The 16618-nt window shown below is 39.0% G+C and overlaps 3 protein-coding genes across 3 annotated transcripts; 2 read left to right on the plus strand and 1 right to left on the minus strand.

The window, feature by feature from the left end:
* The first annotated feature begins 2648 nt into the window (after nucleotides 1–2648).
* LOC140785711 (uncharacterized) lies at nucleotides 2649–5072 on the plus strand. Its single transcript, XM_073133678.1, has 3 exons — nucleotides 2649–3607; nucleotides 4306–4534; nucleotides 4618–5072. Exons 1-3 carry the CDS (start codon nucleotides 2880–2882, stop codon nucleotides 4786–4788), a joined length of 1128 nt encoding a protein of 375 aa, XP_072989779.1. The 5' UTR covers nucleotides 2649–2879; the 3' UTR covers nucleotides 4789–5072.
* Nucleotides 5073–7770: 2698 nt separating this feature from the next.
* On the minus strand, nucleotides 7771–9339 carry LOC140787576 (protein NODULATION SIGNALING PATHWAY 2-like). Its single transcript, XM_073136571.1, has one exon. It carries the CDS (start codon nucleotides 9337–9339, stop codon nucleotides 7771–7773), a length of 1569 nt encoding a protein of 522 aa, XP_072992672.1.
* Nucleotides 9340–13315: 3976 nt separating this feature from the next.
* On the plus strand, nucleotides 13316–16467 carry LOC140787143 (mitochondrial phosphate carrier protein 3, mitochondrial-like). Its single transcript, XM_073135923.1, has 6 exons — nucleotides 13316–13844; nucleotides 14921–15282; nucleotides 15383–15426; nucleotides 15699–15913; nucleotides 16014–16138; nucleotides 16249–16467. Exons 1-6 carry the CDS (start codon nucleotides 13503–13505, stop codon nucleotides 16310–16312), a joined length of 1152 nt encoding a protein of 383 aa, XP_072992024.1. The 5' UTR covers nucleotides 13316–13502; the 3' UTR covers nucleotides 16313–16467.
* Nucleotides 16468–16618: the final 151 nt, after the last annotated feature.

The raw sequence follows: 16618 nt of genomic DNA on the forward strand, positions 1-16618 counted from the left end.
TAGTGATGCCAAGACAAATGTACATTATCATCATTATTATTATTATTATTATTATTATTATTATTATTATTATTATTATTATTATTATTATTATTATTATTATTATTACTAGTTCATTGTGAATTACTTCAATATAACTATTAAAATTATCAACACTTTGGACTCTATGAAGTATATAGCTCATTTTTAGATACATATTCTTATTTATTTTTTGGACTCTCTCAACTATTTCAATTTTTTTTATCCCTCTGGTGCTAATGAAAAATAAAAAAATTAAATCATAAGATAAGAGCAAAATAATTTTGAAAGGGTCTAAAATTAATTATGCAATAGTCCGGTGATATTTTTTTAAAATAATTAAATAGATAACTAACGGAGGAATACATTTTAAAAGGTTCCATGTAGTTAAAAGGATGTCAATGTGTCGTGAAAATAAACAATAAAGCGCATGTGAAAATAAATAATAATTTAGAGGGTCTAGATGTAATTATCCTCTATTATTTATTAATAAGAATTATTAGATTACTTAATACACGTTAGGGATACCAAATACAAGAATCATAAAAATGAAAGATTAGCAACCAAAGTGTTTGAATTTTATGACAAATCACTCACAGCATTACAAAACCTATGAAATCTTTCACATGGTAGCCCATGGGCCAATGTTGTAGCCCAAGTTTAGAGAAGGATCTTGGGATCAACATTGATAAAGGCCCAATTAGTTCTTGGGCTTGAACAATATTAGGCAACACAATAAATAAATAAAATAGGCCCTTTCTCTAATTGGGCCCAAACTGCTCCTACTATATTTCTTTTCAAAATGAAAATACTGTAGGCTGGAATAATTTATTAGCTTTTAAGAGTATATTAATATAGCGTGATACATAAAACTGCTCTTTGACCACAAGCCTCACACTTGACTTACAATAAACAAAGCTATAGATAATACAGAGTATCAAGCCCGGTAGTAACACAAGAAAAATTAAGAGTGAAGCATAATTAGCCTACAAGTTCCGTCAAACCAACGGTACAAGATATAGCCTTATAAACCCTTGAAAAATGGAAGACGAAGAGCTTACCAACCAGGACAAAAAATAAAAAGAAACATAAAATTTTAACTTTGCAACAAAGCCAAACATAAAAGAAAATAATTAAATTCTTGCAAAAGCAAGGTGATTGAGATTTTACTAAGGCACCGACAACACAAACTACAACCATGCTAGGGAAGGAAATGGAGGATGAATGCAGCATGACAACAACAACCGAAGCACGTCATTTAGCAAGATAGGAGAGGAATATAAGGCAACGAGATATCAACCGAAGTGAGGGTGACAAAAGCATTCCATCCCTAAAAGCCCCTGCCAACTAAGGAGCGACAAAGTGGTGCAAGGAGGCAAAGTGATAGGGGGAGGTGGTGACAATGGCAAAGAGCATAGGAAGGCAGGGCGGCACGATGAGGGAGGCAAGGTGATGCAAAGAGCGGCTGTGGTAAAGCATCATAGAGAGACAATTGCAGTAAAGTAATACAAGGACCAATTGCAGCAAAAGTAGATGTAACATAGCTGAAACCCTCAACATAAAGAGCCAACCAAGCGAGAGAAGGGAAGAAAAGGAATTAGGGAACACTATTAGGGAGAGAAGAAACACGAGAAGGAGAAGAGAAGAAAATGAGAAGAAAAAAAAACGACAGAAGAAAACGACAGAAGAAAAAAAAAATCCTAAAACGGGAAGGAGAAGAGAGAAGAGAGGAAGCCCCACTCCTTCCCCTAGTTGCTTTGGCTAAGGGAGGAGAGAGAGAAATTGTTAGCGGTGATGAAGGCTCTTGCTAGAGGGAGATGAATAGGATGCGAGATGAGGTGGTATTAAATGGTGACTACAACAAAGTGATATGGTTGACCCGTTCAACACAGAGAGCCAACCAGGCAAGATAGGAGAAGAGGGAACTTATAAAACACAGGTTAGGGAGAGAAAAGAAGAGAAAGAGGAAACAAAATAAGAAAACTCTTAAAAGGATAAAAAAAGAAGAAGAAGAAAATCTCTCAATCTAGAGAGGGTGGAAGAAAACCCCACATGAGAGAGGAAAATCCCTACTACCTAAAGTTAAAGATCCATTTTCTCATCTATCTCCTAACCGGGCCAGTAGAAAACTATCTAGATGTACGGTTGCTACAACGTGACGTTCTTTTATGTTTGTTTGTTTGGTTTGAACATATTATTATATAATTAAGTTCTCCAACTCCTCAAGCTGCCCCTTTCAAGGGAAATATAAAAATTTAAAGCTTATAATACTAATTGTTTAAGTTAAGAGATAAACAGTTAATCCAAAAAATGGTGACTTCAGCATATGTATTTATCAATTGAAACAAATATAAAATATAACAAAAAAAAATAGAAAATATTTTATCGTAACAAGTCTATTCAAACAAATACACGTATATTTAAATTTTTTTATCCGCGTAGCCCGTAGAGTTAAGCAAGGGTTTAACTTTAAACGACATAAATTTTGTCTAATTACCTCCAACACTCTCACCCGAAACGAGTAAAACCAAATCCGACGGCTATGATCTCATTCAACGGTCAGGATTTCATATCCGGATCCAATCCCATGTGTCCAAACCCGGGAGCGACAATTCCAAAGCAATTCTCGAAATCAAATAAAGCGAGCGGAGATCGTCTACCAACCGTCCGATCCTAACTGGACGGTCCAGTTTCCAACCAAATCAAATAAAAGCCGCCTCTCTCTCTCTCTCTCTCTCTCTCTCTCTCGGTCTCTCCTAAATTCTATCCTACTCTTCCTCTGCTCTTCTTTTCTCCCTTCTCTTCTCCTCCATGAATCCATTCATCTCGAACAAATAACGAAAGCCAAAGAAGAGGAGGTCATGGAAGGAGCCACCTTTCGGTCTTCTCGTAGCCTCACCACCTTAGACGAAGAGAGCCAAGAAGAGAGGAAGCCTCTGAAACCTCCTTCCACCCCTCGCTCCTCCTCCCCAGTCCAGACCATCTTCCCATTTCTGGTCCTTTTCTTGTTCCTCCTCACCCTGTACTTGAGGTCAGAGATACCCACCTATGGAAGCTTCTTCCTCGGTGCCCTCGGCGTAGCAATTTGCTCTCTGGTCGCGAAAAGATCGAGACTTCTTTGCCTCGGTCGCCGGCTCCGGAGGAGCGAGCCGGTGCGATGGTTCATCGGCAACGAAGAGAAGGTAATGAGAAGAGTTGGGAGTTGTAATGGGAGAATAGTGCGCGAAGGGGTGGAGTTTTACACCAATGGTGATGTCTACGAAGGAGAATTCCACAAGGGGAGGTGTAATGGGAGTGGAGTGTATAATTTCTTCGGCAAAGGGAGGTATGAGGGGGATTGGGTTGACGGGAAGTACGATGGGTATGGGATCGAGAGCTGGGCGAGGGGCAGCCGGTACCGGGGGCAGTACCGGCAGGGGCGGCGGCATGGGTTCGGGGTGTATCGGTTCTACAACGGCGATAGCTACGCTGGAGAGTGGTGTAATGGGCAGAGCCATGGGATTGGAGTGCAGAGTTGCTCTGATGGGAGTTGCTATGTGGGCGAGTTCAAGTGTGGGGTTAAGCATGGCCTTGGATTTTATCATTTCAGGTGAGAATTACCCATTAATTTTTATTTTTGAAATTTTGTTAGATTTCTATTGTTAGAAATGTGGAGAAGGTCTTAGTCTGTATAGTTTAATGATTTTATTGGTTTGTGATAGTCCATTAGTTTCCTTGTTGATCTGCAAAGAAGATGATGTATTCTGTGGTTGACTTCTTGGCTGGTTCGATCATTAATGGGTGGTTGGTTGTTTGATCTACTTTTATTGGGTTTCATCTTTAATTACTGCCGAAAGTATGATGCTCTTTAATTGGTATTGGTGGAATAGTTGATATTTGACTATGATTCAATGGTAATGTGAAATCAACTTTTTCTTTGAAATCTAATAGATTTGAGAGTCTTGTTATGTGGATAGAAACTAAATTACATAGGTTTATCTGACCAAGGTTTTCCATCTCCATTAACTTTGCTTTCAGCTCTATTCATATAGTTACTGCCTATGCCTCGCTTTCTTGCTTTTATTGGTCGCATGATTGCTTAGTACCAGTGACTTATTAGCTCAATTTTTCAATACTGTGGATCCTCTTATTACAGTTCCTCCTTTTCTATCATTTGCTCTAAAATTCTGAAAGGTTGAAACGTTCTCAATTTATGAGGAATAGCAAGTTGCACCTATCAGTAGCAAATTTAAATCTTTTTTGTTTCTATTGGGAGGATATTAATGATCGGAACCTTGTCTGGTGTAGGAATGGTGACAGGTACTCTGGTCAGTATTTTGGAGATAAAATCCATGGTTTTGGAGTATATCATTTTGCTAATGGTCATTGCTATGAGGGATCATGGCATGAAGGCCGGCGGCAAGGTTTTGGAGCATACACATTTCGGAATGCAGAAACAAAATCTGGAGAGTGGGATTGTGGTGTTTTAAAGATCCCCCTCCTACCGTCAGACCCTTCTGTCGAACGGGCTTCTCAGGTACACATTTCAACTAATGCACATGTGCTATGTCTATTACTTTTACCAGCATTCTTATACTAAAACTTTTTATGTTTCTTTAGGCTGCGAGAAAAGCTGCTGATGATGCTAAGCTCCTCCCAAAGGTAGAGGATCAAGTAAATAAGGCTGTCACTGCTGCAAACAGGGCGGCCACAGCTGCTAGAGTTGCTGCCATCAAGGCTGTCCAGAATCATATGGACGGAAAATTTTGTGACACTAATGTGCAAGGTTAGCGTCGCTAAACTGTACTTGTTGTCTCTTTAGTTTACATAAGTCGTCGCGGTGTTAGCGATCAGGTTGACAAATACCTCCCTGATCATAGCGACAGAGCCAAGGCATACGATGGATGTTTGGGATCTTGTTTACATCCCATGACTGCAAGATGTATATAAGTCTACATGTATATGATTTGATTATGTGAGGTACTCAGAGCTGCTTCTGCTCTTCATGTTCTCTTGTTATCTACACCCTTTCTGGGTTATAATCAAATACAAAAGTTAAGAGGATGATGGGCCCATGTGCTATGATTCTGTAGTTGCGACTTCCAAGTGTGTTTGAATCTGCACATGGAAAGCAGTAACTTTCTTGAAGCACTCTGTGCATTTTCATCTATTCTACCTACTGTTTGATTCTCCTGTACCTTTAGTCTCCTTTGTCATCATCTCCTTTTCCTCCTCAGCTTTTAAAATTTGAAACTTAGATCTGGAAGCCAATAGAATAGCATCCCTCTGTGGCATTTCCTCCTATCAGTTCAAATCAGCTTCAACAACTCTCATTTTTTTTATAAATGTTGTAGAGGAGTTAGTGATGGTGTGATCATCACATAAGATAGTATGATACCTTTTTGACCCAAGTAGGTTGCCTGTATGTTTAGGTATTGAAAAGCATCTTCATGTGTCCAGATGCAAGATTAATGAACCTTGCAGTCGACGATAGTGACTCGTCCTTGTCCTAACTCTTTGTCAGGTTCTTATAATGGTTTAAGATAGGGCCTACAAGCCAAAAGGATATGCTTCTTTCTCACTTCTAGTTTTATTTTTATTTTTCCCCCACATGCCTCTCCAGCTTATGCTCATTATGCTCATTTCATTTGATTAATCTTGCTACATTATCCTGTTAGCTGACTGTCTCCCTGACCTCAGTGTTACATTTTGTTTACTATTTGAAACCAAAGCATAGCTGCATGTTTCTGGCGAAATATATAACAATTATGAGGTTAGATGCATATAAGTTGTAGATTATATTTCATTCATTTGACCTCAATATTTTTAGCCAGAGGTTGCATCTTAGTGGCTTATTTGCAGGAACAACCTCTATGCTCACATCTTCCCCTATTTATGTCCCATTATGCTCTGGGACACCCCCTTTCTTTTATATCGTGGACCTGTGTGACCTAGTGCACTTTGTGACTCAAACAACCTTTTCTTTTTCTTGGTAGAAAGCCAATTCATTATCTTTAAAAATAAAAAAAGGCTCAAAAATATTATTCAGGAGAATACCCTAGGTATCTTAAACAACTCTTCAAGAGTTATCTACTTAGATGTTCTTGTTACTTTTGTAGTTTTGTATTTGTTTGACATATATGTCAATCATATTTTTCTTGGCTAATATTTAGCCTTAGCATCAAATTCATAGGTGTCATGTGTATCCATAAGACCATAAGTGGGACCCTGTTTTTTTTTTTGGGGTCAGGTTCATCCTTTGGCTTCTATTTTATGTGTCAACTAGTGTTAGGATAAGTTTCATATTGCCCTCATAAAGATTGGTACTTGCGTAGCCTGGTGTAATTAATGCTTGATTGGGTCAAAGGTATTAACATAGCAGCAGGAGTCTTCCAAGGGTGTTGGCTACTCTTGCCGTATTGAATATTTGACTACTCCCTTTGAACCCTTATAAACAGAGGAAAAGAAAGAGGAAAAATAGATTAAAAAAACTCGAAAATATAACAAATACAGCTACAGTATTACTTAGATCTGGCTTTTTTTTAAAAAATAAAAAATAAAAATAAAGAATGATGTGTTTTTCTCGCAGAAGTAATAGAGGTCTAAATTTTTATTACAAATTAGACGATAAAGTATCAATCCGACGTCGATCCTTGGAAAAACTGGAGTCGATTCTTTTGACCAAAAAGCAAATTGAAAAATTGTTTGCAAATTCAACCGTTTTGTCGCTCATCAAACAAACGTTTTCCCAATATTTTGAAACAATTTAGCCGGTAATCGTCACTTTCCTATAAACATTTTAAAAAAAATTCAATTCAAAACGTTGAAAAATGCAATGTAAGTTTCAATAGAGACCCTTCTCGCAATTCTCTTTGACTACCTCTATTCACCTCTATTCTCGGTCGCCAGTTTCTTTCTCTATCATTGTCATAATGTCATCCTAATTTGATAAACACTCATGTCTTTTTTAGTTTGAGACTAAATCACGAACTCGATTAGTTAATCTTATTTATTAGTCTTAATTTTTTAAATAGTAAATTTAATTAGATATCAAAAAGATAAAAAAAAAATATTTAATTACTGAACCAATTTAGGGGTACTTGAACCAGTTTAAGGGTTTCTGAACTCAAAAGAAAACAAGGTCTGAAGGTCTACACTTGGCATTAAATTTGCTTCGGCCCAATATGAAATGCTTTAGCTTTAAATGGTCTCAAATAGTTGGAAGCCAGAATGGGCTCATGATAATAACCTCAACCTGAGCCCAATTATTTCAGTCACATACATCACTAGGGCTTCAAAATATAATGATATATACATATATAAGCTAAGTAAAGTTAGCAGATGAAAATATTGTTAACTGAAATAAATGTATGTGAATAAGAATAAAAGTATTTCTATCCTTTTATAGCTTGAAGTCTTAATAGTTAGTTACGGTTTGAGTGGCACCCATATGATGTTGACAAGTATTATGTGCATGTAAATATTAATTTTAGAAGGGTTATGCAAGATTATACATGCAAAAGATACAAAATTATATATCAATTATACTTGGTCAATGGCTTCGTAAGCACGACGTTTTATTGCCCAAGACGTGCCAAATTAAATATTAGGGTTCCAAGAATCTTGCACCTAATACCAATGCATCAAATAATTAAACCCCCACAAAACGACAGCGAGATACAAATACATAATGCTAAACCGTAATTAAATCACCAACTTGCATGACGTTTAACATAGGGAAGTCAAGAGATTAAGCAACAAATCATCCATAATTTAAACTAATAGAGAAGCATCAATGAGGAAAGAGTCGGAATCCTCAAAATCAAAAACATCAGCAAACCCAACGGCTGGACAAACACTCGCAGTTGCCGGCGGCGGTGGCGGCGACCACACCGAAGCCGAGATTAATCTCCGGGCCTTCCAACCCAAAACAAGCTTATTAGGCCCATCCTCCTCAACTCTGAAGCCATCATTGAACAAGCCCAGGAGCAACCTAGCTTGACAGTGATTAAAACAACTAATATCCATTCCCTTAAACCCCATCTTAATCATCCAATTCCACCACCCTCCTCTTCCTTCTCTCTCCTCCTCCTCTTCTTCTCCTCCTCCTCCTCCTCTTCGATAAGCTCTTCCTACGGCACCGGCGATCTTTGGGCCAAATATAACTCTTTCGACGAGGCTTCTCACACTTCCTTGCATTGGAAAGCCGGCTTCCAAGGAGTCCCACACCGCCGAGTACCGGTGCAATTGCTCCATGAATCTTCCAAGAAAGCATCTTTCCTCGTCTTCTTCCATGTCGTCCTCTTCTTCCTCCACTAGAGTCACAATTCTCGCCCCCATCGTCGCCGCGCCGAGCAGAAACGAGATGAGGGGCTTGTAAGCGCGACGCGTGGCTCCGGCGTTGGTCGCGCCGTTGTGGTGCAACGCGCAGTTAACGGCTAAGACTTCGCCTTTGACGGCTTTGACAGCCGCCGGCCGGAACTTATCGTCGGAGTCTAGCCTGCACTGGGAGAAGGAGAACGGCTGCCCGAGCGAGGCGGCGAAGGCGGCGAGACGCCTCCCCGTCTCTTGCACCGCTCGGCCGCCGCTGCGCACCACCGCAGTGATGCGGAGGTGCGGCGGCGGGGCCCCGCTGGAGACCATCGCCTGCATGAGGGACGCCCACTGGACCCCCTCGGCGACGTCGTAGTCGACGACGTGGACGCGCCGCTCGCCAGAGACGGCTTCGAGGATCGCCTGGTTGGCGGTGAAGTGGCCAAATTTGATGTACGGCGACATGTCCTGGAGCAGCTGGAAGGCAGTCAAGTAGTCAGTAAAACTTTCGCGATGCGACGACAATGGGGGAGTCCGACCAGAAGTCGGCGGATGGGAGCGGTCGAGGAGGCCGTGCAGCGCATCGGTAAAGTGCGCGGCGAGGCGCTCCATGTTGGTCTCCCCGGAGACAGAGACCAGTTCCTTGAGCCGAACCAATATCACACGTGCGAGCTCCCTGCTCTTGTGGGGGCCGGCGAGCGCCTCGGCGGCCGCCATGAGGAGGTGGACGACGCGAAGGCCTTTGTCGTCGTCGTTGTTGGCAGACGCGACATCGACGGCGACTGGCTCGTACGCCTGCGGCGTTGCAGCGCCGCTGGTAGTGGTGCTGCTTGACTTTGAATTATTGTTCATAATCTCGTAGTCGTAGTTGTTGTCGTTGAGAATGGATTCGATGATGCCTTGAAAGTCGTCGTCTGTGCAGAGAGGGCCCCAGTCGCCGACGACGGGGGACCAATCGGCGTCCATGGTGGTGGTGGAGCTGCAGCCGGAGATGTCGAGGTCTCCGGCTTCGTCCATTATCACTTCCATGGCGAGCATGGAATTTTATATATCAATCCCTTCTCTTTTATATATAGGTTGAATCTTCTTGTAGTGAATGGGAGGAGGTAACAACTTAGGTTGCAATATATAGTACTAGAGACTTAGGAGGAGATATTAATTAATCTTAATTGTAGCTTTCCAGAAATTAATTAGATTAATATAATAATAAAACATATATAATCTAAGAATTAATTATATAGTTAATAATGGATCCTTCTTGTTTTACGATTCGGTCACCGGAAGGAGGCCAGTAACCGGCCGGAGGAAACCGTGGCCGGACAAATTAGCTGACGTCAGCTACTTTGGCAGATTAGCTTTGCTGGCATGTGCCAAATTTACAGCGAGACCCTCGTGAGTTTACGTTTATTACATGACAGTCCTAGATTGGCACTTTTTAATGCATGTTTGGTGTTACTGCTACAAGAATACAAGATGACCTTATAATAGAGGACCGGATTTTTATATTACCGTGGATTTATGTTATTACCTATTTTTTCTGTGACTAGGGAGCAAGTGTCAGCGGCGTTTGGTTTGGAGCAATTGTTCAGTGATGCACATGGCTTAAAATTTAGACTAGACAGCTTACTGTATTAGCAAAAAATTTAGTGAGGCCTAAGTGTTTTGTTAGTCATTTATCTAATTTATATCTAGCTTTATACTCATGAATAATAAAAAAAAAAAAATTATTTCTAATTTTTACGACGATATGCTTCGTGATTGGTGCACCCGAAGGAGATGGTCAACCACTGCCGTCCAATCAATGATCACTCATGATCCTCTAAAAGTGCTTAATTAGCGTATGCGTCTACTCTAGTTAGACTTTAATCTTGACACTTTTGATTCCCATCGGGATAATTTCTAGATTAATTAACAATTTAACATAGGTTTAAATTTTACCAGCTTGAAGAGAGGCACATAACTCCAACATACCAAAAAGTACAAAGATGTTTATTATCTTAATCATAGTCTTGACGGAAAAAGATTAAGGAAATACGCACTGTTTAGTATTAATTAGCGTCTGCTACATTACAAGCTACTTCATTAGTGATGAAGTTGGCCTCTTGTGAAGTTGTTTTAAAGTAGAGAGATTCTATGTTTTTATTAAGTCTTAGCATTTATTTTAAGCTTCCGAGATTCTAAAATTTATCTTACTTTATATATATATAAATAAAATATATTGGAATCTTAAGACCAATGGTATTATTCTCCAATAAGATCTCCTCATATGCTGCAGCTGAGATCAGCTCTTTTGGAAGATTAGAGGATATTAGGGATAGTTTTAGTTTAACGCATATCTTAATTAGTATCATTAGGGATTAATTAAGAGACCCCATTAAGAAGACAGGTAAGCTATGTGTGCTTCTGTATTTTATGCTGGATTGTCCTACGCCATTTCTTTTAGCCTTCTACTTTACGTGGAAGTATATTCTAAGCATAATCTCTAATAATTTCACATTGTTTACTTAAAATATTTTGCTTTCATGTTGGTGGGTCACGTTTAAATAACTATATATATGGAAGAAACTATCAAAGCATAAATAGTAGGATAATTATACAGCAAATAATAATGGTCTTCGTCACTATTTTTACATACACTTTTTAAATTTTTTGAACTAAAAGAAATATCTATATATACTGACTCGAATAAAGAAAAAAATGGTAACTCTGTCGACTTCTAAAAAACCAAATAAAAGTTTAATTCAGGGATGTAAGGGGGTAAAAAAAAATTATTTAGAAAGTCTATATAAAAAAATGATGATAATTAAAAGCGATGATAATTCAGCGAGTCTAACTTGGTATTACCCTCTGTGTATATCTATTATATGCGACAATTCCACGAAACTTAAATAAACATAGATATTTCTCATTATCTATTACTAATGAAAGATTAAATAAAAATGGCTAGCTTCTTATAATATATCAGTCAGACAATCAATTAGATTAACACAGAGTATAATGAATCATATGCATATAACACTAGTGAAAATTTTATCAATTATCAATGTAGCCCTAATGTCCGCAGGAGATTCAAACCCATAATCTCATCAAGGACGGATAAGACTCAACTATTAAACTACTGTAGTCGGCCTAGGCTACTATCCTCCCATTAAGTTTAAATGACTCGTATTATATGAGTATTCTTACCTTCCAATTTTCGTGATATTAAATATACAGTTCTAAAATCTCTTTCTTAAAAGAAGAAAACAAAAACTAACATATTTCTAAGTGGTGATTAATCTTGAGTTAGTAGATCTAATCATTGCATTAAACAATGAGCAAATTGAGAGAAAATAAAAGAAATTCGGAGTTGATCAAGATTGGTCGGGAATATGAAGTACGTAACCATGCACTTTGGGTCTCATGGAAACCAACACCAGCAAACAGTAGCTGAATCATCCGACCACCTCAACCCTCTATTAATTATAAGCTTAAGATCGTTTTCTTGAATAAAAATAAAATAAAATATGAGCTTTTGATCGAATCGGCCTGCCTTCTTTATTACTGCTTCCCTTTGTCTTTCATACTCATATATAGTAGGACGAAGTCTAACCACATATAATATTTTACGTTAAAAACATAAGCTTATATATATATATATAGCTCCTAACTTTAAGATCATTAATTAAGCTGACATTAGCTAATGGTTGTAACAGTTCAGCTTATACATATGAAGGTCATAGTTCCTATATTATAAGTATAGTTTTTTATAAAAAAGAAAAATTATAAGAAGAGCTAAGACAGCTAGAATTTAATTAAAATAACTTAAGAGTTGAAGCCTCTTTAGAGTCATCAAAGATGATACAATTAAGTTCTGCTGGGAGAGTTGAGGATTGCTCAGTCCCCCAAAACACAAAAGAATAATGTCTTCCAAAACGGACATCATAATCTAGCTCTCCACACTGATAAATAATGTTTCGAATGGCTTAGGAGGGTATTTATTGATAGCATCAATGACTATGTAAACTATATTATAAGTATAGTTGAAAAGGCTACGTTAGTAGTTGATGGATAGCAGAGGAAGTACACTATTAAGTAGTTTTTATAGGTTATAATGTATATAAGCTTAGTTACATTGACAAGGAAAGGGACATGCATGCAACTAGCAATACTCTATTTGGTGGTTGCTTCTTGTCTTGTGATCTAACAACAAAACAAGCACTTTGTTTGAATAATGAGGAGGGTCATCACCACCACCACCACCACCACCACCACCATAGTTGAGACTTAAGAGGGGCATACAAAGATTGAAAACTTTGTTGGTCTTCTTCAATAAAGAATCAAAGATCAAAGTAAGTGTGTCGACGTACCTGTGGATGCATGAAAGCTCCCCACCACGTGTCGTGTCTAGGTGCACTCTTTGGATGGTACGGGACGGCAGCGTTTGCTCTTTAAAAAAAATATTTTTGTTATTTAGATACTTAATTTGTAGCAATAACTTGAAACAAGTACTCTATTAAAATCTTACCATTATGAAAGAGAAAATATTTTAATGATAAGATGTGATCAATTTTGTGGGTAATTATGTAGAAAACTCTGTTTTTAATCATCTCCATCTCATGGGCTCTCGTGTAATGGTTTTATAATTTATAGAAGTTCTTTTTTATGGGCTTGGATCCATCTACGCTGTGGCCCATGGGCTTTATAACTAAGGCCTGCTTGGTTTAAGGAAAGAATATACTTGGCGGGAAAGCTATCAGGTTCTAATATGAAGTTGTACCCGAATCCGACCCGTGAAACAAAAATGGTATCTATTGTTATTTTACCAAGGAGGCCAAGCCTTCAATTGGAAAACCAAGCTGGAAATTAAAGTACAATTTATTCGATTTTCCGCAATTCAGAAAAGCCACTCATGTTCTAAGTAATTACGCTCAGTACTTCTTTCTTAATATTTTTGTGGGCTTTTTCGTAAATAATTAGTCGGAAGCGGGGTCTAAAAGTGTATTTCTATTTTACTACCTGAAATATGGAAAATTGTATAACGCTTCCTCCCTTCCCACCTCCACTGCTCTCCACTGACAAAAGGGCGAGAGCAGTGGGAGCAAGAAGACGCCGACCGTTCTAATCTCTCTCTCGTGGCCATTCCCGTTCTCCGATCTCCATCTCCTCCAAAATTATCCAAACCATCACGATATCCTTGTTTTCCTTTCTCTATGGTGATCTCTGAGGACTCCCGCGGTCCCTTCTTCCCCGCCTTCCTCTACTCCTCCTCCTCCCCCGGCTTCATCGCCGTGGAGCGGCTCCTCGGTTGCAACTGTATCTCGGCCTCGGCGTCGTTTACGGTCGATCCTCCGCCTCTGGATGGAGAATCGACGACGACGACGACGATGACGACAAATCCCGGATTGTTACTTGTTCAGGCGCCGAGCGAGAAGGGGAAGATTGAGACACACTCGCCGCTCTACTACGCCGCGTGCACCGTCGGTGGGATCGCCAGTTGCGGGCTCACGCACATGGTCGTCACCCCGCTCGATCTCGTCAAGTGCAACATGCAAGTGAGTTTCCGATTTCGTTTAGGATTTAGGGCTGTTTAATTTTCTTGCTATATCGGGTTTCCAGTGATTTTAGGGTAAATATTTTACTTCCAGAGCGTTTTAGATCGTTCGTGCTATAGTTTTGTTACTGTTTTATAGGAAGTTGCAATTAGTCGTTACTTTTGTGATCTGGAATGATAGTGTACCAGTTTTTGTGTTGAAGATCTCGCTATGCTTAGGGGTACAGAGAAGTATAGCCCAATTTTTAAGGAGCATCGAAAATAATAGTCCAGCAATGTTTGTTGCTCTGGTTATTAGGTAGCTTTCTTACAGGGAAAGACTTCTTAGTTTAGAAATATTTTGTGGCAGCCCCTATGATTTTTCATGGGATTAATTCACATTGTGATCAGCAGCTTCTCTATATGCGATGAATTGCCTAGCAGGCACCTATCTATATTCTAACGATGTGTAGGTGAAGTCTGATTCGTGATTGAGGTAATGCCCTGGCGGCTCCATATGGGTTCTATGTAGGCATTAGCCAAAGAATTCTGGTTCAGTTCGAGAGTGTTATAGATGTGTTTCCGTATCGATCTCTCCAAGAAAAATATAATAGATGGAAGTATCGCTTGAGCATATCTTCCAATAATCCTTGTAGTTCCGTTTGAAGTTGACCAACAGCAATCAGCTTACTAATGAAATCAAAATGATAATCAACCAGCCTGGACAATGCGATTAGGACCATTTGCAAGTATGCCTATATTCAGTCTTCCGCGGTAGAGATTTATGGTGTGGTCATTGTAAGGTGAAACAAACATACGTACTGTTGTTAGTGTTTGCATAAGTTATCTATTTTTAACTGTAACCCCATCGATCTGCATAAACTTGTTTTTAGTTTTTTGCAATCACTGAAGTTTTTATTTGGAAAAGTATTGCTGGAATGCGACAATTGCCATTTTTCACTCTGTCAGTGTCATGCATCAATTTTTATTGCAATTCTTCCTTACCAAGAATTCAAGATATCATCTTTTGACTTTTTTCTTGCTCATTATTGATACTTTGTGAATGTTCATTATGGTCTATTGGATATATATGTTTAGATAGACCCTGCAAAGTACAAGAACATTACATCTGGATTTGGCGTCTTGCTTAAAGAGCAAGGGCTCAGAGGCTTCTTTCGGGGTTGGGTGCCAACCCTGCTTGGATATAGTGCTCAAGGGGGATGCAAATTTGGGTTTTATGAGTTCTTCAAGAAGAAATATTCAGACCTTGTTGGTCCTGAATATGCATCCAAGTACAAGACTTTAATTTACCTCGCGGGGTCTGCATCTGCTGAACTAATTGCAGATGTAGCTCTTTGCCCCATGGAGGCAGTGAAGGTCCGAGTCCAGACGCAACCTGGATTTGCTCGAGGTTTGAGTGATGGGCTTCCTAAATTTGTCAAGTCTGAAGGTGCTTTGGGGTATAAAATTCATGTGCAAGTCCTATTCAATTATTAATCATATTTGTTCTGTACTTCTGTCTATCTAAAGTATCATTTTATTGGTTGATTGTAATTCCAGACTGTACAAAGGACTTGTTCCACTTTGGGGGCGTCAAATTCCATGTAAGTAGAATGTCTTTTCTCTCCTATTTGTATGTATGTTTGATATGCTTCACTTACAGAATGAACTCCTGTAGACATAAAATATAATCAACAGTGCTTTGTTCTTGTGCCCAAAGATGTCAATATGATAATAAGAAATTCGTGCAACCAAATTTTGCGAAGTGTATGGCTAAAACTTGTAGTATTCACTGACTTGGCAACTGGATTTTCTATCTTTATATACATCAGAGCATCAGATTTTATTGCTCTACTTATAATTAGCTCTCTGGCAGACACAATGATGAAATTTGCTTCATTCGAGACAATTGTTGAGATGATATACAAATATGTCATTCCCAGACCAAAAGAGCAATGTAGCAAACCACTTCAGCTGGCAGTGAGCTTTGCAGGTGGATACATTGCTGGCGTCTTCTGTGCAGTTGTTTCTCATCCTGCTGATAATCTTGTTTCTTTCCTTAACAATGCTAAGGATGCCACTGTGAGAGATGTAAGCCATGTAGCCATCTAATTGATTTCTTTAATATTACTAGTTTTGATGTATTGGACCTAATTGGTTATGCAACTCTGTGTGATACACATCTCCACAGGCCGTAAGGAATCTTGGGTGGTGGGGTCTTTTTACTCGCGGCCTAGCTCTTCGCATCGTTATGATTGGTACTCTTACTGGTGCACAATGGGGAATATATGATGCATTCAAAGTCTTCGTAGGACTGTGAGCACCAATTCTACTACATCATCTGCACTTTCTGAATGCTTCTTCCAATTCTTCAGGTTTTTCTCCTCGGTGCTGCTTCTAATTCATAGTTTTATGTGAATCTCTAGGCCGACAACTGGTGGAGCTCCCCCTGCTGCCTCTTCCTCAAGAGAGCATGCAAAGCAGAGTTGACAGTTTGGATTGCTTAGCTGGTTGTTGCGTAATAAGGTAGATGCTTCCAGTTCTTTTTCTCCATTATGATCGTAGTTGTGATATTCTTTCTAGCCCTTATTCTTTCTGTAACAGTACATGCATCTAAAAGGATCTTTTTGTTCTTGCCACTTGAATATTAGATCTCTCATATAATATAGGTAAATTCTCCTAATTCTAGTAGTTGCTAAAAGCATATCAAGGTAAGTTCTTTGTTTTCTTATGCAAAACCAAAATAGACCACTTATTTTAGATGATAGAGTGTGCAAAAATAAAAATACACACAGA

The sequence above is a fragment of the Typha latifolia genome, chromosome 4 (genome assembly GCF_019914945.1).
Source record: "Typha latifolia isolate L0001 chromosome 4, TyphaL0001v2, whole genome shotgun sequence".
Lineage (NCBI taxonomy): Eukaryota > Viridiplantae > Streptophyta > Magnoliopsida > Poales > Typhaceae > Typha > Typha latifolia.

Excerpts from the sequence above, each read along its gene's own strand:
- LOC140785711 (XM_073133678.1), top strand. The coding sequence starts at position 2,880 with ATGGAAGGAGCCACCTTTCGGTCTTCTCGTAGCCTCACCACCTTAGAC. Across the intron at positions 3,608-4,305 it reads CTTGGATTTTATCATTTCAG|GAATGGTGACAGGTACTCTG; the intron begins GTGAGAATTACC and ends TGTCTGGTGTAG. Across the intron at positions 4,535-4,617 it reads CTGTCGAACGGGCTTCTCAG|GCTGCGAGAAAAGCTGCTGA; the intron begins GTACACATTTCA and ends ATGTTTCTTTAG.
- LOC140787143 (XM_073135923.1), top strand. The coding sequence starts at position 13,503 with ATGGTGATCTCTGAGGACTCCCGCGGTCCCTTCTTCCCCGCCTTCCTC. Across the intron at positions 13,845-14,920 it reads TCGTCAAGTGCAACATGCAA|ATAGACCCTGCAAAGTACAA; the intron begins GTGAGTTTCCGA and ends ATATATGTTTAG. Across the intron at positions 15,283-15,382 it reads AAGTCTGAAGGTGCTTTGGG|ACTGTACAAAGGACTTGTTC; the intron begins GTATAAAATTCA and ends TTGTAATTCCAG.
- LOC140787576 (XM_073136571.1), bottom strand. The coding sequence starts at position 9,339 with ATGGAAGTGATAATGGACGAAGCCGGAGACCTCGACATCTCCGGCTGC.